A 21636-nucleotide genomic window follows, 5' to 3' on the forward strand; every position below is an offset into this window, starting at 1 on the left:
TAAAGGAAACATCACAGCCTGATACCTGCAGGTCTGACAGCAGCAGGTGTATCACTCCTGTTTCTACCTGGAGACAGCAGTCGCCTCATTGTTCTGACACACAACACAAAACTATCCACAACACTACACACTAACTACACAAGACAACACATTAACTACACACTCCAAACACGCTAAACGTCACAAATCTCTCACATCTCAAAACTCGCTCTCTCTGTTTTTCCCCTGTGTTTTTGTTTGTTTGTTTGTTTTTGCTCATAAGCAGAGAGCGCTTGCTGCGCTGTCCTTAGACAGCAAACGTGACGAAACTATTGAAGAAAAAACGCCGCGTATATATTGTTTATCATGACTCTGGTTTTACGTGGCCTATCAACACAATTTAAAAACTGGTATATATCACCTTGTTGCTTTGTCATCTTAAAGCGGTCATGTGATTGGCTTACCATGACTATTATACTCTTCCTCAGTCAAACAGCAGCACTCATGCGATTGTTGTGCGAGAAAGTGATTGCCGCCCACGGGAGCGCGCGCAGCTGCTTAAAGCAGTAGGGCCCAAATTACTTACAGCTACTTCCGTGCAACTGATATAAGATGCGGTAAGCTGAAGGCAGCTTCAACCGTCTGTTTGTTGAAAAATAGTAACGCGACCGCACTGCATTTTCTTGTTAGTAATGGTAACGGAGTTGTAACGATAGGAATAGTAATTAGTTAGATTACTCGTTACTGAAAAAAGTAACGCCATTACCAGTTATTCCCATCACTGGTTATAACGCATTCAATATTAAAATATTCTTTTAACATAAACCTGGTATATTATACTAAGGCTAACTGAGTACTCAGCATCAGAAGGTTTGTTTTCTGACTGCTTTTAAATGTGGATACATTTCAGTGATGATGACAACAGCATTCTTCTTCTCAAAGGCATCATGAAAGTAAAGCACTCTCTCGTGGTCCAGCTTGGAAAGCAGCTTCATCTCTCTCAGAGCGGATGTCTTCTTCTTGGCCCGCGTGGAAATAAACTTTGCAGCGTGCTCCATCTTGTCTGCCTTCTGGGTCGCACGTTTCACATAGGAAAAAGCACCTCTGGAGAAACAGTTCATCAGTTTCATAATTTCTTATTAGTTGAAAAAAGACTGTCAAATAACAGTGCACGTCAGCTGTGGGATCTTTTCTTAAAACCGATTTACCTTCCAATTTCCTTGTGGATGTCATAGTAATCAGTCAGTCGGCGCATTTTCCTTAGAATAGTTTCCTCATCGTCGATGGGATCTTCTTTACTTTTAGCTACAGCAAAGATAAAAGATTAAATGAGTTCCATCAATTTGTTCATTCAAGAGCCTTTGACACCTCAGACAGACAGACTGGCTTCTTACCTTCATGAACGGTGAGTTCAGCTTTACAGGATACAGATCCGGCTAAGTTCCTTGCTGTGCAGGTGTAAACCCCAGAGTCTTCCGGACGAGCATTTAGAACCACCAGGGAGCATTCATTATCATCGTACACAAACGTGTAATGACTGCTCTCTGACAGCAGGATATCATTCTGAAAGCAAATATGCTACGTTTTACAGCGGGTCGTCTTGCGTTTGCTAAAAAACTCTTATGGTTATTTCCCATTTCACTAATTTAGTTAACAGCACAGAGAAACCAGTAAAGAATAACTAGTCATGCAGGGCCATTGTATTAAACACTATAATGGATGGAAACCTTGAACCACAAGATGTCAGGGATGGGTTTGCCCTCCACAACCACAGCAAAGCGAGGGGTATCCCCAGCACAAACATCCAAATCTTCCATAATGGTCTCAAATGTTGGTGGAGCTGTAATGACAGTACAAAGTTCAATTAATTTTGAGGCAATTATTTGCAGTTATTTTGTACTTAGTCTCCAAATATGTCCATCACTAGAATTCTGAAAGCAGATGTCAGAGATGATCTGACTGAGAAACTGAGGGACTACTCATGCTGATACAGCAGAGATCTGGACTCACAGTAGGTCCACCCTAAAGTACACTTCATCCTCCTTTTTGACACTAGTTCAGATCATTATCATGTTGTAGACCTGATGAATCAACACCAGTGAATAAACCCATTATAAACATAAACTCCTAAGGGAACATGTTAACTGAAGTCATAGGTCTTGCAATCTATTTTCCTTAATTCTAAACAATCCGACTTCTTTTTGAAACAGTCGCCCCCTGCTGGCCATTAGAGAGACTGCATTTCAACAAAAGCTTTGCTTTTAAACCCAGAGACTATGTTCATAATTTATATGCACACAGTCTACCTGAAATCTATACCTGCCATCTCCACAATGAATTTGCAGCTGTCACTGCCATACTTATTGGAGGCCACAAACTCCATCTCTCCAATGTCAGCGCTCTTCACTTTCAGCAGCTTCAGCGTGTGCTGGTCGTCATCTGGCATTGTCATCTCATATAGGCCTGGCTTGTTGGCCAGGACCACTCCTCTCCTGGGAACAAAAGCATTTTCAGTCAGGTCAGATACTTATAGGAAGGAGGGCAGCAGAGTGTCACTGAGTCAGGACATAATAATAGACTTTCTTAACTGCTCTGGAATCCTGGATAATCACTGGGAATAAAGCAGCTGCCTCTTTGCATACTGTCATACTGTATTTATGCTTCCCAGTAACAGTACATGTATCCTGTTATGTACTAAGTCAGAAAGGGGACAAACGGCACTAGATTCTCTCATGCGACAGGAATATGTTTGAATTTTTTTTCTTTAGTGAAATTAAAGTAAAACTCATTCATTTCCTTGAGTTTCTCTTTTTCTAAAAACAACAAAATGAAGTGTATTGACAGAAACTAACCTTTTCCAGATGACTGAAGCATTAACATGATTGAGAGTCATTGAGATAGTGACCGACTGGTTTTCCATCACATATACAGTTTCTGGCTTATCGATAATCACTGGAGCCTCCTGCACATAAGGACCTGAAGACATAAACCACAGAGGTAATATTTAACAGATTTGTTCTGGATGGATGGATGAATGGATGGATGGATGGATGATCTATAAAGTCAAACCTACCTCTGTCCAGGAGCTGCACTGGGTCAGTAGCTGGTGAGGGCTTGCTGAAAGCCTTGGAGGTGATGGTGAGTACCCTGAAAGCATAGCGCACACCTTTGGAGAGTGTTGTGATGGTGTAAGTTGTCTCCTTCAGGCCTGAAGCTATAATGATCCACTGGATGGAGCCTAAGGCTTGCTGTTGGATGGCGTACATCAAAGAGCTGGGATCTGGAAGAAAAAAAAAGGCTTTTGATTCAAAATGCTTTGGGTCAATGATTCCTTTTTATATCATGCAGTATATGAAGTAAGTACATAAAGTACAACATGTAAAAACTGGAGCACCTCACAGTGTGTCAGTATGTTATTTTTAGCATTTATTCTTGATGTTTTTTCATAATGAAATCTGCTGCTTGTTTCAGTGTCCCAGCTGTAAAACCAGAGATGAGTAAGTCTTACCCAGAAATGAAAGAACACATCACACTCACAGCCTGGCCATTTGTCAAACACTTTGTTTTCTTTCATTCGGACACATTTGGGACTACAATTTACAAAATGAATATTGTGAAAACTTAAACTTAAATAATAAAATAAATAAATCAGTAAAATCATTAAGTAAAAAATAGCTTAGCTTAATAGCTTATCCAACATAACCTTTTCCCTTCTCCTATTTTATTTTTATGTTTTATGATTTTGTAAACTGCCTGTTTTTATGCTTGCTTTGTTCTGCTGTGTACAGTGTCCTTGAGTGTTCTGAAAGGCACTTTTAAATAAAATGTATTATTATTATTATTATTATTATTATTATTATTATTATTATTATTATTATTATTATTATTATTATTATTATTAAGACAGAAAAGTAGCAAATGAGACCATAAACACATCATGTAAATCTTATACTGAGGTCATAAAACAGAGAAACTGAGAAATGGGATAATTTGCTCATAGTCTTTTAGACCAGCAGCCCCCAACCTTTTTTGCACAACGGAACATTTATGTCCGACAATATTTTCATGGACCGGCCTTTAAGGTGTCGCGGATAAATACAACAAAATAAAACCAGTACCGGTACCAAATAAAAAAAAGATTTATTCATAACACAAGGAAAAAGACAGAGGGAAACCCAGTTAATGATAAAAACAATTGCAAAAAAATAACACTAAAAACCGATAAAAACCATAAATTTCACAACCGAGCCTCAACTCTCGCAGCCCGGTACCAAACGACTCACGGACCAGTACCGGTCCGTGGCCCGGGGGTTGGGGACCACTGTTTTAGACAACCCAGTGTTTTTTTGGAACCAGAACTGTTGCCCTCTGCTGGACATTAGAAAGAATGCACTGGCTTTACTTTTTAGACCTAGAAGCAAGGTCCATCTTTTACATTCAGTCTATGATCAAATGGCCCTCAGCTCAGATCTGTTCCATGTTGAAAGCGATAGATTACAATCTGTCAGACTTTCATGGAAAGATGAGATAGACACAAATATTTTAAAATGCATGTCTGAAAGAGACCTTAGAGAATAAGATAAGATAAGATAAGATAACCTTTATTAGTCCCACACGTGGGAAATTTGTTTTGTCACAGCAGGAAGTGGACAGTGCAAAAGTTATGAGGCAAAAATTAGAATACAATAAGAATAAATACAGTACACAACTGTACAGAATAGAATAAAATAAAATACTATATACAGTAGAATAAAATAAAATAAATATACAATAAGATAAAAATAGAATACAAATACAAATACTATATACAACTGAGTAAAAATACAACGATGACAGAAAGAATGTTCTGCATTAAATGTGTAAAACAATAAATAACTTAAGAATAAGGAATATATTGTTTTGTCTCTTGAATATAGCACATGTGACAATGTTTTTGCTTACCAATGGAAGGGTCCAGCCTCCTTGGTTTCTTCCAGCTCAAGGTGATGGTTTTGCCAGTAATGGATTCTATGACTGGAGTCCCATCAGGTGGGTCAGGGAGGATGTCTGAAAATGACAATGGATTTAGGCAGCTGTATTTTTCTCTGGTGTGGTGCGGCATGGGGCAGCATCAATCTATAAGGTGTACTTGAGTACGGTTGTGTAATCAAAACATGTTTCTTTCTCCAGAGCGTTCAATTCAGTTCAATTTTATTTATATAGCATCAAATCAGAATGAGAGTTTCCTCAAAGCACTTGAGGAAGAAGAAAAAAAAATTACCTGTAACATAGAGATGAGCATAGCAGGTGGCCTTCCCAACTTTGTTAGAGATGACACTCTTGTAGACACCACCGTGGGCATGGCACACAGAGCGGATGACCAGGCTGTGAACATCACGAACTGCAACAGGAGAAAGCGGCTTGGCTTACTCGGTTTTACACGACACAGACAAGGAAGACTGAGGCAGTGTGGATTCATTCAGGGGTGTAAGTGCTCAGTGTAGCAGCTATAGAATAACGACACTCTCTGTATTTAATTAAACCCTGATCTCACAATGAAATTCTGTGTACTTTTGCTCAAGAAAGAGGACAGCACCCTCGTTTTTGAAAATTGGTCTTTGTAGATTAAAGGTAGTTGAAATGATTTGCTGCTGAAGCACAGAAGTAACTGTCGCAATGATCCTGGCAATGAAGAAGCAAACAGGGCAAAAAGAGAATGATAAAATCACTTCCTCAATAAAGAAGTCTTTGGTTCTGATTATTACTGCTAGATCAGTAATGGTTATTGTACCTGCTTAATACAAGCAGTTATTTTTTAAATGAAGTAATAAAAAAAATATTTGTTTGCGTTTGCTGAAAAGAAAATCATACATAAAGGAATTTCCATACAAAGGATGGAAATAAATATCAGATGAATATAAATCCATTCTGCAAAACTTACACTGTGTCATCTTTCTGTCCTCTGTGCTTTCAATCCTCTTTCCATTGTGGAACCAGGCGATAGTTGGATACGGCAAACCAGCCACTTTGCATTTGAGCACAGCCTCTTTTCCCTCAATCACATCCAGGTCATAAAGGGGTTTGATGAAGTCAGGCATGGTGAAACGCTCCACCTCATTCTCTGGGACCTCTGGCTCTTCAGGTATGGAGGGCATTTTCTCCAATTTAGCCCTGAAGTGATGAGAAGAAGAATTGGATAGGTAACAATGAACACCACTGGGAGCTCAAGCGGAATTTCAAAAAGCACACGTGATCCAGAGAAAATCAAACACTCTTACATCTGTGAGGAGATGGCTGGACGTGGCTCCTGTATGTAAAGTTCAGCAGAGCTCTCTGCCTCGCCGTGACTGTTATGGGCTCTGACAGTGTAAAAACCCTCATCATCGCTGGTCACGTGAGAAATGACGAGAGAATGGCGGCCACCCTCCCGAAGAATACGAATGTCCTCACTTTCTGTAAGTAAATGATCTAAAGGAAAAAGGAAAACATATCCATATGGTTTTATATTGGAGGAGCATAAGTAAGATAAGCTAGAAGTTTACCCAGTAAAACTTTAAAGATAAGTGATTGATCAGAGATAATTAAGAACACCAAATGATAAAGAATGCAAAAGTCAGTAAGAGATTTTGTGTTTATAATTAATTAGATGTTCCAAAAAAGTTTCACTTTTTGCTTGCTATTAAGCGACAATTTAATTAAAACTTGACAGTTGATTTTATATCTGATTTACCATCAGATTAAGAAATAAGGCTAAAATCGTCAGTTGGCAGTGAAATTCAGTGATACAAAGAAAAAAGAGAACACTCCAATAATCACATGACCCCTGTGAGCAAGCACTTTGGTGACAGTGGAGGGAAAAACTCCCTTTTAACAGGAAGAAACCTCTGGCAGAACCAGGCTCAGGGAGGGGCGGGGCCATCTGCTGCGACCAGTTAGGGTGAAATGAAGTCAGGGGTTATTGCACTGCCCACAGAAGGAGTGTGTGTATAAGTGACAGCGTCATCAACCTAGAAGAGTATAAGTATGTTCCTACCAAAGTGGCTCCAGGTGACTTTAGGAGGTGGCGTCCCACTGACTTTGCAGTCAAATCGAGCGTTGCGCCCCTCAATTACTTCCAAAACATCCAAATTGCGAGTAAAGAGAGGTTCGAGGGAGGGGATGACTTTGAGTTTGCCACATGAGGTCACTTCCTCTAAAAAATGAAAAAAATATCTCTTAAGTAGAAACGAGTTAGAAGTGATAAATATACTTCTTCAAGTTTTGCATCATGCATGTGGGATATATCCTTGACACTTACCTTTAGCTGTGCTGAGTTTGCACATGTATGTTCCGCTGTCATCTTCATGTACAGAGTTAAGCAGCAGGCGGCACTTTCTTCCATCAAAGTGCATTTTACAATTGAGCAATGCTGGCTGGATCAGTTTCCCATCTGCAAGCCAGTCCACATCCGTGTCCTTTGGTCCAATGACGTGACACTCAAACAAAACAGTCTCTCCAGCCTTGGCTGTGATGTCCCTGACTGCCCGGATAACTGCGAGACCTGGCTCCACTGGTGGTGCTGGATATAAATAAAGTACATTTTCTGAAGATTGCTGTTAAGTGATACAAAAACGGTGATGTTGTGAAGTAGCTCCAGCCCTCTGTTTATGTTTTTAGTCACGTGGAACTATGGTAAAGGAATTGGAGGCATTTCTTTACAATGTAGAACAAAATTACTTCCCCAAAACTGACACGGACATAATTAATCGGTGAACAAGAGCGAAATGTCGATTTATGCATTCTTAATTAAACAAGCAGAAAAATACATACCTTTCACCTCCAGCTTTGCTTCACACTGCTTCGTCCCATACTCATTAATAATCCTACAAGTGTAAATCCCAGAGTCCGACTTCACTGCCGACTTGATTGTCATTTCAAAGGCGCCATCCTTCATCTCACGTACAATGTGACGTGGGCCTGTTTTTACCGTCACTCTGTCCCTCAGCCTACAAGAGCACATGGGACCAATTGTTTCTATATTTTTCAACAAGAGGTAAATTACTCATACACTGTATTTCAGTTTTTCAATAAAGGATGGTCAAGCACACGTTTTGTCCCACCACATTAGGGGGTGGAATACATTGTCTTTTCTGCTATTGTCTCTTTAGATTCATGACTAACTCTTATGACAAAACCTGCATGAATGACTCAGCCGTTTATTGTCAGCTACATTAAAAAAAATAAGACTGGCATTATTAGCCGTAATGTTAAATTTAGCATTAAAAGAACCCCACAAAAAGACCAAAAGCAGTATGTAATTTTCTCTTTTTTAACTGTTGTGTTGTCACTTTTCTATTAAAACACATTTACAGAGAGTGCTATTTTCAATTAAATCATATATTTGGATACCATATTTTAGCTCTAAAATTTATTTGTACATTTATTTCCTTTTTTGTGCTTTACTTTGATATAACTTTTGCATTTGCAGCTATATGAGACTAACTTAAAACCAACTATCTTATGAAGAAAAGTATCACCAAGTTAAAGTTGCAACAGGAAAAGGAAATGATCTCATCTCTACATCGTAAGATCACTTCACTGATTAAGCATGGGGGTATGCAAAAGCATCACATGCAATAAAAAACCAATTTAAAAGTTTTGACTTTAAAACTTTAAGTTTCCACCTCCTTTAATGAATTAAAGGACCATGCTCAAAAACAAACTATGCATTCATGTTTCCTCATGGTTTGTGCTGTCCATATCTTATGGAAGCAATGAGTTTAAGTAGACTGATGAAGTGAGGGGGGGACCTACCAATACAGCATAGGTTTGGGTTGTCCACTTATTCGGACAGACATGGTGACTTCCTGTCCCTCAATGACAGCTTGATCACTCATTGTTACCTGTTTAAAATTTAATGCAAGTTAGACGCTTAGAGATGCATTTCACCTGTAAGTTTTATGAGAGATGTGTTGATGGGGTGACCACACAGCAGATAATACATTTATTAAGGGAAAATTAATACTGATAGAATGCTTAGTATGGAAGATATTTCCATGCAGTATTGTTGCCACTGTTCGATTAACATACTATGGTCACACTAAAGGGCAAAGTAAGATTTATCCAATGAACCCTGCACAGTCTCACCAAGAATGCAGGGGGTTTCCTAAAATGTGTGTCAATAGTTCGCCTTGGCTCTGGCCCCCCAAAGTCCATGACTTCTTCCATGGGGCTGAGATACTCTTCATCAGATGTAATAGGGCTGCTGATATCCATAGGAACACCCAAGTTTCCCTTTGGTTCCTGCACAGAATCTGCAAAGCCAGAAATTGTACTATTATAATCATTGTCATACCTTGATACCTTTTTTAACAATCAAGTCCCATTTATACTTTTTTTTTTTTTTTTTTTACTGAGAGCAAAACTGAAAGAGTACAAGGGGATTTAAAAGAGTTCACATATTGAATAAAACATCCCTCCTGTTTAAAACACATTTAGAACCTAAGATGCCAAATGTGAAATCTAAACAATGGTGGATTCACAGTGAGTGGAGCCACTGAGCCTCATTGGGCACTTTATAGGTTCAGTTTTGCCTCTGAGTTTCCATGGTAACTATAAGTGAGGTTATTCAGCTGGAATATATGGCGCACACATTTCGCTGAGAGAGATAATGACAAGGGAGCCAGGAGAGAAATACAATGCCAACGTGGGAAGAGACTACGAGATGATTTTTAAGACGACAAAAATGGCCTCTGAAAATGAATACTGTAAACTGGAAATTACTGCTTAGTACATTTACCTTTTTTTTGATTAGGCTGCATATTATACTAGTGTAGGGGGAGTGATAAATGTCCTGTTCAATTTCTGAGCGACTACAATAAAAGTTTAATATAATAACTGACGTGGCCTTTCTGTGTGGAGTTTGTATAATCGTCCAATAGCTGTGTTGGTTTTCTCCAGATATTCTGGCTTCCTGTTGCAGTTCGAAGAAATGCATGTTAGTTTAATTAGGGGATTCTGAATTGGCTTTAAATGTGAATGAGAGAATGAATAGTTGTGTCAGTGTTAGCACTGTGATGGACGGGCAACCTGTCCGGAGTGTACCCCACTACTTGCCCATTGTCCACCTAGATAGGCTGCATGCTTCGTTGGGTAAGAGATTATGGATGTATGTATAGATATGGATGTTCCTTAAGCCTCAGTCAGACAGGCCTTTGCGATGCTTTTGGTCTCATGTCCCAAAACATAAACTTACCTGCTTTAACTATAAGAGTGGCACTGCTTGAAGCTCTTCCCATCTGATTAACAGCAGTTACACAGTATCTTCCCCCATCACTTATTTTAGCTGATCTGATGAGAAGACTATGTCGTTCACCCTCCACTTTGACTGCATAATTTGCAATCCCAGTGACCTCAGTGTTGTCTATAGTCCAGGTGACTTAAACAGAGAAGAAAACAAAATAAATCCACCTCTCCATCAACTGATTCAAAGTTACCTTTAAGGGTTTTGCTGTTGAAATAAAAATTACAAAAAATTACCTTCAGGGCTAGGGGTTCCAGCAATTATAGTTCTTAGCAGTACATCTGCACCAGCAGATGCTACAGTATCCTGGAGGGGAAACTCAAACATAGGAGCCTCCATGGGGTCTTCTCCGGCAGACACATAAGAATCATCTGAAGAATCTGCACATTTTAACAAGAGACAAACTTAAAGTGATTTTTGTTCCTTTGCTCAAATTACAAAAATGACACTAGAGGACAGAGAAAGTCACTTTATTAGACATTACCACAAAAAAGCTTACAAAAGAAACAGAACAAATCTAACCTAACTCTGGAGACAGGGGTCGTGTACGACGGTTCTTTCCTCTGGACTTTTGCTGTTGTCCCTCTTTGGCACCAGCACGCTTCTGTTTAGGCTCACTTGTGCTTACAGGAACATCCTCTTCCATTTTTTCATCTTCAACAATAATTGTAGGTACCTTAATCTTAGAGATTGGTTTAGAAAGTTCCACTTCCATTTTCTCCTCTGTTGGAGAGCTTGGTAATATTCTTGGGGGTTTTGAAGGGGCAAGATCTTGCACAATGATGGGCCTTTTTTGTACCAGAGGACTCTCAGGTCTGTTTTCAATTTTTCTTACTGCAACTTCTATTGGTGTCTTTCTCCCCGAAGTCTCATCCTTTTGCGTTTGTACAGGAGACTCTTGGATGTGTGGGGATTCTTGCATTCGAGATACCCTTTGTACAAGAGGACTCGGTGGCCTTCGTTCAACTTTGCGCAACGTCATCTCTGTAACATTTCTGCTTGGTGAATCTTCCCTGTGTTGATTATATATTGCTGGTGATGATGATCGTTGAATAATTTCTGTAACAGGACTGACTCTATTGAATTCTCTCACCGATCGTTGTCCTGGTAAGTCAGATAACTGCATTGACTCTGGGGTGCCTGCAACTTCTCCAACTCTAACTGGTACAGCTGTTAAACCAGTGTCTGCTGTCTTTTGAGGTTGAGATTTCTGCTCATGTTGTGTTTGCTGCTGTTGCTGCATCGGTTGCTTACTTAGTTCCCTTTCTCTCTGTTCTTTTGCCCACTGGACTCGTTCCCTTTCTTGGAGTTTTTGCAGGACCTGAGGAGGAATAGGTTCAATTTTCCTAAAAGGCTGGCGCTGCTTGACCTTCAGGGTTAGCTGTTCAGTTGAAAACGATTTCTTCAGATGAGGTTTACCAACAAGCTTTTTAATGCGTTGGAGCTCCTCAGTGAACTTGTTTTCAATGTCCTGAACTTTTTGAGAGTAGCGAGGTTTCTCTTCCAGCGAAGCTGCTCTCTGTTTAAACATAGACCTTCGTTCAGCAGCATCTTCTTTTAGAGCTTCCCTAAGATCTTCCCTTGAACTTTCTCTAGAGATACCCAAATGGCTTCCTCCATCATCTGAATCCACAGATCCAGCCCGATTGAACCCTGCCCAGGATCTTCCCGAAATGGAACCTTCTGGAATATCAAGACTCCGTCTCCGCTCCTCTAAGTCACGGACCTTCTCAAAAACCTTTGAACTAGCCCTTGTAAGCTTTGGAGAGGGTCTAAGAGTAAATTCTTTCTTGGAATATTCACTCAGTGGAGTCTGTGGTCGGGAATCTTGGGTGTTACTTTGGGACACAGATTTTGGCTGCTTAACCTTTTCTTCAAACTCCCCAGGCACGGTGTCTTGGTATTCAGTTAGCACAACGATTTTCTTCCGCAAGCTAAGAGGAGTAGTTGAACCAGAGCGACTTGGCATTGGAGAGGTGGAGGTGCGTTTGACCAGTCTTGGAGATGGGGGTGGGAGAACTTGTGTGGGAGATTCTCTTGAAAAATCCTCAGACTGGCTCCTGAAATAGAGGATTTGAGGAAAAATCTGTTAAAATTAGGAAGCTGTTGCTAATTTACAACCTTACTCATTACTGTGTCTTAGCACTGAATTCAAGTCCAGTAGTATAGTCAACACACAAAGTTCTTTTTACTGTAATTGTTGGGGTTACCATCAATGCTGTATGTTTTGTACTTGCCTGTTAGAGTGATCTTCATGTCCATGTGTTTTACTGACATCCTGGGCACATTTTTCCATCACTGTGTCTCGTGTGAAAGAAGAGATGCATTAACACATTTGTATGGCAAAAATTCTAGGTCAGGTATTCATGTTCAAATCTCCACCAAATAATATTTCTATGTAAACACTGGATGAAGTGACTTGCTGTATCACTGCAGGCTCTGCCATCTGTATAGAACACTGCTGGTAACCACTGTGGAGAACTGAGGTTCTAAAAAGACAGTTATTTCCCTGATCAGACATACAAGGAGAGCAAAAGAGTGAAGGAGAGAAAGACCTCCAACACAAAAAGTACACAATATATATATATAGATATATATATAGATAGATCTAGGTCGATAGATCTATATCGATAGATCTAGATCGACAGACAGACAGACAGACAGATAGATAGATAGATATACATGTTTGTTTCTGTGTCAGAAGTAGCCAAAAAGAAAACTAGAGAAAAAAAAAACAATGGAAATGAAAACTGTTATTTTCCATTAGGTTCATGTGATTGCCTTCAGCTCCATTTTCTTTCTTGTTGTTGGTACTACTATCTTACAACCTCATAGCAGGTCTCAGTACCATCCTGTAAGCACTGATGCAAATTAATGATTGAAATCAGAAACAGTTCATACCTGCAGGCACAGCCTGGTCCTCAACATCCCCGCTATCTTCTTTGGTCTCATATTGGTCTCCACCTTCATCTTCTGTTGTTTCAGAATCTGAAATAAATAAAACAAAATAAATGGAAAATTACTTGTGATGTAATCACATTTCAACTAGACCAGTTTGTGAAGAACATTATTTGGTGAGAAAATAAAAGTGCATTTGAAAGCATACTTGTAAAAAAAGCAGAAAATAAAAGTAAGGACAATCTAAAACTATTTACTAAATGAAGCATGGCACCATCTGTGATGTTGTTTGGCAACAATGGAAAACTGTCTTTCTGCAGTGGAAACAAAAGATGTAACAGACAGTGGACAGGATATCGTCACTATTACCTTATCATGTTCAGTTCACTTTATGGAGATGCTTGGTGAAAGAAACTGAAGTGATTTTCCTGACCCCCTTTTGGGGGTGAAGTGGGGGGGACTAACAATCTGAATCAGAATACTTTCTTTATACCAAAGGAAATTATGTAATGCCACTGAAATTTTCTGTGGCACTTAACTGAATTTCATAATATATGTAGTTGTTCTACTTGATGAGTTGACTCCCCCAGGGTCTCATTAGCACAGCTAAGCTGAATATACTAAATTTGTTACAGCTGAATTGTTGCTGAGTCTTGTCACCCATAATTACTTCAGCGACATCAGCAAATTTATTTCAAGGAAGGGAATACAAGAAGAAAATAACTACAAGTGTGTTCATATTTTCAGCAGAAATGTATCCTCTTTAAACCTAAAAAACTGTTCCAGCTGTACTATCTGATAAATATGACTGTTCTTCACAGGCTGAGAGAAAATTCAGTCATTGGTAGGACTCAAAATAGAAAGCAGTATTGAGTCACTGGCATCCCAGCAGCTCTCATGAGGTGTTTGCTTCACAGTAGGTGGAACCACTTATAAAAAAAATGAAATAAATAAATAACAGAAGCTATCTCTTGTTCTCTTGCAGTAAAAGAACACAACAGGGTAACGCTGGCCACAATGGAAATGGTGGAAAAATGTTTTCAAAAACAGGCTTGTTTGAAATCAGCAGACAGAAAAAAGTCAGCTATAAACTACACAGAAAAGCTTAGAGTCCTACTCACAGCTATTTAATCTGTATTTAGCTACACTGCACATTCATGCAATATTAATATCACATAACATAATTTTACATTTCAAAGTAAAACACTTTCACACAGACACAACATTGTAAAGAGTATTATTACACAGTATAACATCATATTTCTCAGTGTGACACATTATTTTTCCAAAGCAGTCATTCGAATCCGCTGATTTTGTCCAAGACTAAACTACTGAAAATTTACACAAACATACATTAAATAATTGAAAATTTATTGCTGTGCCCTTTACGTCAACTAACTTTCTCATGCGATGCTTGTTTAGGCTTGAATAAATAAATAAATAAAACTATATGGTTTGTTAGGTCTAGGGAAACATAATAACAGGGTGCAAATATGGACTTCCTTTTATGTGAAATACATGTTCCTGTATCCATTGGAGAAGCTCTACTGAAAATGTAAGTATTACATTTTTTTCCTGTATTAATTTCAATAACAATTCATCGACTATGACTTTGGTCCTTTGTAGACATTCCAGGTTTGAGGAGCTCAGGTAACATTAATGTATTTGTACTCTGTCATTATATTAAGCAATGCTATCCTTCTCTTTGACACTTTAATCGCTCACCTCAAAGTTGAGAAATACAACTTCAGCACCTGTCCTCTTTGATATATTGCAAGGCAATAATCATTCTTCACAACACTAAAATATACCATCCCTCTATCCACCCATCCTCTTCCACTTATCCATAAAATATACCCCAAAATGACAAAACACAGAAATGATATTTAGCCATTTTATGGTATCAGTGTATGTGTTGTACCATTATCATTCAGTCTTAATCTTGGGACAGTTCAATGAGGTCTCAGATTCACTTTTCTGTGCTTCTTCTTCTACATCCCAAGTTAATTAACTTCTTTTCAATTCGCCTCGTTCATTTGATAAGTGCCACCATGCCATGAAGAGTCATTATGCAGTGACTCCAGTAAGTCACTTATGTTTTAATTAAATATAACTGAATGAATGTGAATTATAATCGGGATATTTTTATTACGAAAATATACTCCAGTATCATTTTTTTGCATTCCTTATAAAACTAGCTTGTAGTATAAAATTAGCATGTCATAATATCTTGTTTGAAGTCAAGGTGGAGCAGTGATGTCTTTCTATGTTGGCTCTGCGGTGGACTAGCAACCTCTCCTCTGTGCCTCTTACCCAATATCTACTGTGAACCTAAGTTAGATGATAGACAAATGAATAAGCCGAGGAAGTCCCTGATTGGTTGCACATGAGAAGCAGACAATATTAAATCCCTGCTGACAGTGATTTTATAACTCTTTTAGTAACTGACAGTTAATAACACTGTGACTGACTGCACAGGGTATTATCAATCATGCTGTAGTCTCAGAACAGTACAGTACATGAGCCTGTCACTCAGAAAAAAAACCAGAGCTTAACTTACAGTTTCCAAAATCCAATTTAATAATTGTCAAGAATATTTTTAGTGTCACTGTGAAATCTGTTAGAGGAGGTAGAATATAAATGATTGTCTGGGCAGGGGTGTCACCAAGGGGGGCCAGGGGGGCCAGCAGGCATCCCCAAAAAACTGCTGGCCCTCCCACTGCCCCTTTTTCGGCAAGACCCTATGTTGGTAATAGTTTAAATAAACGTGCGCACAAGAGAGAGGAAGACACCCTACAATGAGTTGAAACAAACTTGTTATTTCTTCCTGCATATATGATGTTTGTCATTCGTATTGTGTCACTTTGTATGTCTCATTATTTCACATCGTCACCCCCTCCCCTCCGCTGCGCCCCTGCATTGTTCTGTTTTTGGTGTGCCACCCCAATATTTGTAGTGGCCCCCTAATGGCCACCCCTATATCTGGGTTACAGTTGCTACCGGTTTGCTGGTGCACAAATAGACATAAAAGTGCACACCAAATAACACCAAAGAGCCCTTAAGTATAACAAGTAGTTCTGGAAGTTTCCTCTCAACATCGCAGCACTGCATGGAAGAATTTTAGTGAAACTTTTAGTGAGACTCTCCTGTAGTTTTCTGAAGTTCAAAGCTACGGAAGAGCTTTGAGGTTGACTGAGTTTCTAGTTGGTTATAGCTCACAGTAACACTGCTCCTTCTCAATTAAGGACTTGCAGAGTGAGCTCTGTTAAGCAGCACCATTGCCTCTGCCACTGTCAGCTGAAACAACAGTGTGGTCAGTTCAACAGTAATATTTATAAAATGTCGGTGTCAGCATTTTAAATGAAATATTTTACGGCGCTTTAATGCTCTATTCACAGATGAAGGTTAAATCACTGCAGGAAGAAGAGAAAGATAAATTGAAATAGCACTTGCCTGTTTTGTTCTTTGGTCTGAATGTTTTTTCATAGGCACTGCTGGTATGTCCTCGACAGGTATTTTTTGTCTTGGCTTACACACAGCAGCAGGGTATTCCCCGAGATACACTGGGGGCTCCGAGCCATTACTACACGCCTAACTGAGCAAATTTCCTAAGAAAACATGAGCAATTTCTATTAAAAAAAAAGACTGAACTTATTACATATTGTAACTCTCCTAACATGCAGACAAAAGCTCCTCACTAAAACGGAAAGAAAAATGAAAAGAAAAGGCACTTTGGTCCATTACGTAACAAGTCAGAGTCTCAGCAGCTCTTGTGAGAGAATCCGTTTCTGAAAAGCACAGAGCAGAGACCTCCGTCCGCAGGTGGAAATGTCTGTTGAATGCATATCATGCACTCTGAGGGAGCCCCCCTGTCCACACAATAGCCAGCGACAGCGTAAGCATCTTCCCCCGCTGCGTTCCACCCCACAGGCAGTGCACACCGATAGGCAGAAAAACCAGTGGGAGTGATCCAGCCCTCTTGAGATCAGTGTTCTACAGCACTGGTTGACATTTTTCATGTTTCCCTTCCTCCCCATGTGTCTGTGTCTTTTTCATCAACGGGTATAATGAGCCGATGTTGTGTTGTTGGAAGAGAGGGGGAGAATCGCCGCAACAGCTAAAAGGGACCTCCTCACTCCTCTGCATTGCTGGAGCACTGTTCGAGCTCACAGAAAATGTGTTAGCCTACTGGCTGCTTTAACTGACTGCACAAGCTTTGCTCACTGCTAGAGATTGTTGTTTTTCCACATGACAATTTCAACTGCTCATAATACTTTATTGTTTTGACGTAGTAATTGCAGTTAATATTCTATCTTTAGTACAGTTTGAATCAATTGAAACAATACCTGCTTGCACAGTAGAATAAATCAGTACACAGAAACATGCTTAAAATAACATTTCAGTTCACACATGGTTACACAGTACTCTCAGCAAAATGACTGTGTGAGAGTGCAGAATAAAGTCTATATTACTAAGATAATAGTTCATATAATTACTAATGATTGCAGATCACAAATGCAAAGCAAATGTAGTGAGCACTTTCATTATAGGAGCCACCTTTCGGGCTTAATTACATGGTCTGTTGATTATGTAACCTCAGGCCTTTTCGTTTCCTTGGCAGCTGAATATCATGTGTGACTTCGACGTTAACCTCACGCTCTAATGACATGAAATCATGGGCCGCTTTGCTTTTACACTTGCTGTGTGCTACAACAGCTCATTCTAGAATAGTTATGTAAATGTACAGTCACCAGTCACTTTGTTAGCAACACATGTTCACGTGTTTGTTAACGCAAATATCTAATCAGCCAGTCACATGGCAGCAACTCAGTGCTTACTGAAGTTCAAACTGTGCATCAGGATGGGGTAAAAGGTTATTTAAGTGACTGAAGATGGCACGGTTGTTTAATTTTCCCCCATGTAACCACGTCTGGCATTCACAGAGAGCAGATATCCAGTAAGAGGCAGATCTCTGGGCAAAGTACCCTGTTGATGCCAGAGGCCAGAGAAAAACAGCCGGACTGTTTTGAGCTGATGAGAAGGAGGCTCTGATGCAGAAAACATCTTTTCATAACCAACATGTGCAGAAGAACACACAACATCTGTTTATGTTTATAAAAGAAAAAATATTGGACAACGTATCAGTTTTGGGGTTTTTAAATAATCAAATGTTGGCATCAGTATTGGTCTTAAAGATCCTGTACTGGTTGGTCTTTACTCTTAGTCATTATATTCAGTTTGTCATCTGGAATTCAGATTTAGAAAACTGTCACCAGTACATATCCAAGGCCATGTGACCAGCACCGTTAGTAACCAGTTTATTTAAGCTCTTTTCATAATGTGTGGATTCCTAATGGCTGCTAAGTTCTTTTGCTTATCCATCACTTCACCTTCTTCTGTTCAAACATGGAAATCACAGTTGCATTATATTTCATAGTTTGGATTATGTATTCACTGAATTATGGTTTGTAGCTGTGTTTGGTTTTTGACTCTTGAAAAATCTTTAAAGGGTGCACTATGGACTCTAGTATATTTTTGCACATTGCAGTGAAATCCAGAGAGCTAGCTATTTGTTTATGTTTAAAGCTTTAATTCTTTGTTTCCATTAACTTCAATTTGCACATGTATAGAAAATTTAAACTACAAAAATTGACCTTCAGGATGTTTTAATTTGATATTTACTTGTGACCATATTGTTCATGTTAATACTGTTTATACTTGGACTGTGTATAAAATGAGTAAACTGTAATTAATATTTGGTAAAAGCCTTTTTATCAGACAGAATAGTTATAAGTGAGATCATTTTCAGAACACACTTTAGAAGATCGTCACTAGTCTCTGAGACCCTTAATAATTAAAGACCTGGGACAAAAATCTGCATTTGTGCATGTTTACATCTCGTGATGCCCTTCTGTATTTCTTATGAGCTGGATGGAAACAAGACATCACTGACACACTCAAAAACTCTGACCAAACAGACTCCAATATTCTAAACCATTTACAGCTCATATAAACCCCTTACCTGTCCTTCTGTCCATTGAAAAACACAATAATTTGTTGATGTACTTATGAAGCAACACGGCGCTGTAGGGGATTTCCACAGTGTAACTGTGGCTCCACCTGTTCACTCACATTCAAGGTCTAGGAGGAAGACAACACGGTGAGGAAACTATCCAAACATACTGGAAAAAGGCCACCGTCACACTCTGTGGCGACAGCTAATGTTCCCAGATGTAGGCAGTGCCAAGCAGTATCATTTAAGCTTCAGACAGGCACTACACCTTTCTAAATCAAATCACTATCAGCCAGTGACCAAAGTGATTCACTCACCTTATGTTTTTAGTGTTTTTCCTGCTTCCTGAGACATAAATCAAAATGAAAGCTAATGTTCTGTATCTGCTGGATGTGTCAAAGAGCAACTGTTTGGCTGCTTTACTGTCATAAAAGGTGATAATAGATGTGTGTTGTGTATAAAATAGCAAAAATAGAAAATAAAGAACGCTGCAAATATTTTGATCATCTTTCAGCTTATTGTTTGGTTTCATAGCAAAGGTGTAAAGAACCAAAAAGCTTTGATACGACCTGCCTGGCACCAAATGACAGACTAAGTTAGCAGCTAAGAGTCAGATGTTTCACACTGGAGATGGCAATGACTAAGCTAATAGGAGCTTAATAGCAGGTGGCCAGAAATACACGAATCAATGCTATTGTGGCCCCGTGTCTGGATGTGTAAATATGCAGCTACTGAGTAAATACAATAAATCAACTGCCTAATTAAAGGCAAAAACTAAATAAGGAAAAAGGCATGACATCATTCAGCATGTGGCAGACAGTTTTTTGGTTGTATATTTAGATGATGTGGATTCAAACGCGTACCTTTTCCTGATCAGTGTGCGTGTGTTGGTGGGTCATGCAGGGCTCGGCTAAAATTAGCAGTGATGTCTTCCTGTGTAACAGGAGAGACGCTGGCCTGCTAACATCAGAAAAATCTAAGGCCTGGCACATTCCACTGTATAAATAACTAGGGAGAGTTGGTGGACAAGGGGGGCGGGACAGAGAGACATTTTCAAAGACGGAGGAAGAGGTGGGAGAGGGAGAGAAAGAGAGAGGGAAAAGGTTCAGGCCGGATCATTGAGTGATGGGACAGCTGTAGACTACGAACATGGTGGAGAAGAAGAGAGCTGAATCAAAGTGAAGGTTAAAATGGAGCAACAAATGAAAACTTCCCAGCATAAAAAGCCCAGCAGCACAGGACTTGTTTAGTCCTCACAGGCTGTAAATGCTGACAAAGCTCTCGTCCAGCTAACGGTTCCACAATTGTTAAACTGATCACATGAAACATGAACATTCATGTGAATATTGTGTTGCCTGCTTACATGAAAGCACATTTTTTGCAATGTGATTGCTGTAAACATTGTCATACTGTATCATGTGATAGGGATGTAATAGGACTTCTGCATTATGGTCATTATTTATCTCTAAATGTGTTGGTTTCTCTGATACATACAGTTTGTTAATGAGGTGGTGACACTGGTTTGTTTTTTCTGCGATATATCGTATGATGTTGCAGATTAATGTGCGGTTTCTGGATTTTTAAAACGAAAGGCCAATTATATTTTTTCCAACAATCAAACAGAAATTGAGACTCAACCAAGACTTGTTTAGTTTAACAGCCTGGTTGTGAGATACTGTTGCGCAGTTTTGTGTATCTTTTTGTGGACAGTGTCCAAGCATTCAATATTTATGTAGGAAAGGAAATGTTATACGCTGCAGTATTTTTTTGCTGCCTACACTACAAACAATTCTTGTGATCAGCTGTCCAGTTTGCAGACTTCACCACTCTTTTAGAACCCATTTTTCTGTCCTAGGCTTGCACAATCTCTCTTGTTCTTTGATACGAGGAAAAACTGTTATATAAGGACCCAGTCCCTTTTCCCACCAGAAAACACTTTCAATCTTCCAAACTTTAGTGATGTTTAAGTGAGTACAGTGTATCCAGGAGAGATGGTTCTGACATCTTTGCTCACGTAAATGCATGCCACATGTAATATATTCTAACAGCAGGAAAGGGCAGTTAGAAACTTAAGCAAGAGTTTCCCTACACACTGGTGCTGACTGCAGAACAATGACAAATGCTGGGGCTGATATATGAAGGGCAAATTTGAGGAGCAGCTAATGCCATTTTTCAAAGCAGCTGAGGTGGTCAAAGCACTCAGGTGAGCTGAATTTAGATCAGTGCCGGGGATGACAAGAAGCATGAGAAGAGGTTTTTGTTGATAAGAATGCATTGCACCGGCCTCCGGAGCGTCTCCAGTTAGACATTGAGGAATCTAACTGTAATGCATTCTCAGGGACTCACCTCAGCTAAATCGGTCAAAAGCAGCGGTTGGCTTAAGGGTGGTTTATTTTCAGCATGCATGGTGGAAATCCAGCTTTTCCACTACATGCTTTTCTCAAACAACAATGCACCACAAAGGGAGACTATACTTGTATCTTAC

General features: G+C 39.4%; 1 protein-coding gene across 3 annotated transcripts in view; it reads right to left on the reverse strand.

Moving 5' to 3' along the window:
* Window positions 1-21636, reverse strand: part of spegb (striated muscle enriched protein kinase b) — a 38206-nt gene that overhangs the window by 14588 nt on the left and 1982 nt on the right. For 2 of the 3 annotated variants that reach the window (XM_086266053.1, XM_086266052.1), the window contains exons 2-22: window positions 13142-13228; window positions 12478-12544; window positions 10763-12300; window positions 10477-10620; window positions 10193-10375; window positions 9085-9251; window positions 8752-8840; window positions 7768-7943; window positions 7256-7516; window positions 6992-7150; window positions 6237-6426; window positions 5900-6129; window positions 5240-5359; window positions 4921-5025; window positions 3053-3259; window positions 2832-2955; window positions 2299-2471; window positions 1707-1819; window positions 1374-1542; window positions 1188-1284; window positions 883-1083 (exon numbers count right to left, since the gene is read on the reverse strand). In XM_086266053.1, coding sequence (XP_086122179.1) covers window positions 883-1083; window positions 1188-1284; window positions 1374-1542; window positions 1707-1819; window positions 2299-2471; window positions 2832-2955; window positions 3053-3259; window positions 4921-5025; window positions 5240-5359; window positions 5900-6129; window positions 6237-6426; window positions 6992-7150; window positions 7256-7516; window positions 7768-7943; window positions 8752-8840; window positions 9085-9251; window positions 10193-10375; window positions 10477-10620; window positions 10763-12300; window positions 12478-12544; window positions 13142-13228 — 4600 coding nt within the window. The remainder of the gene's footprint in view (window positions 1-882; window positions 1084-1187; window positions 1285-1373; window positions 1543-1706; window positions 1820-2298; window positions 2472-2831; window positions 2956-3052; window positions 3260-4920; window positions 5026-5239; window positions 5360-5899; window positions 6130-6236; window positions 6427-6991; window positions 7151-7255; window positions 7517-7767; window positions 7944-8751; window positions 8841-9084; window positions 9252-10192; window positions 10376-10476; window positions 10621-10762; window positions 12301-12477; window positions 12545-13141; window positions 13229-21636) is intronic. The other variant, XM_086266055.1, reaches the window with a different exon arrangement.

Source organism: Aulonocara sp. 'chitande type north' Nkhata Bay, linkage group LG16 (genome assembly GCF_057382095.1).
Source record: "Aulonocara sp. 'chitande type north' Nkhata Bay isolate Kocher_YH1m ecotype deep benthic linkage group LG16, A_spYH_male_GT1.1, whole genome shotgun sequence".
Classification (NCBI taxonomy): domain Eukaryota; kingdom Metazoa; phylum Chordata; class Actinopteri; order Cichliformes; family Cichlidae; genus Aulonocara; species Aulonocara sp. 'chitande type north' Nkhata Bay.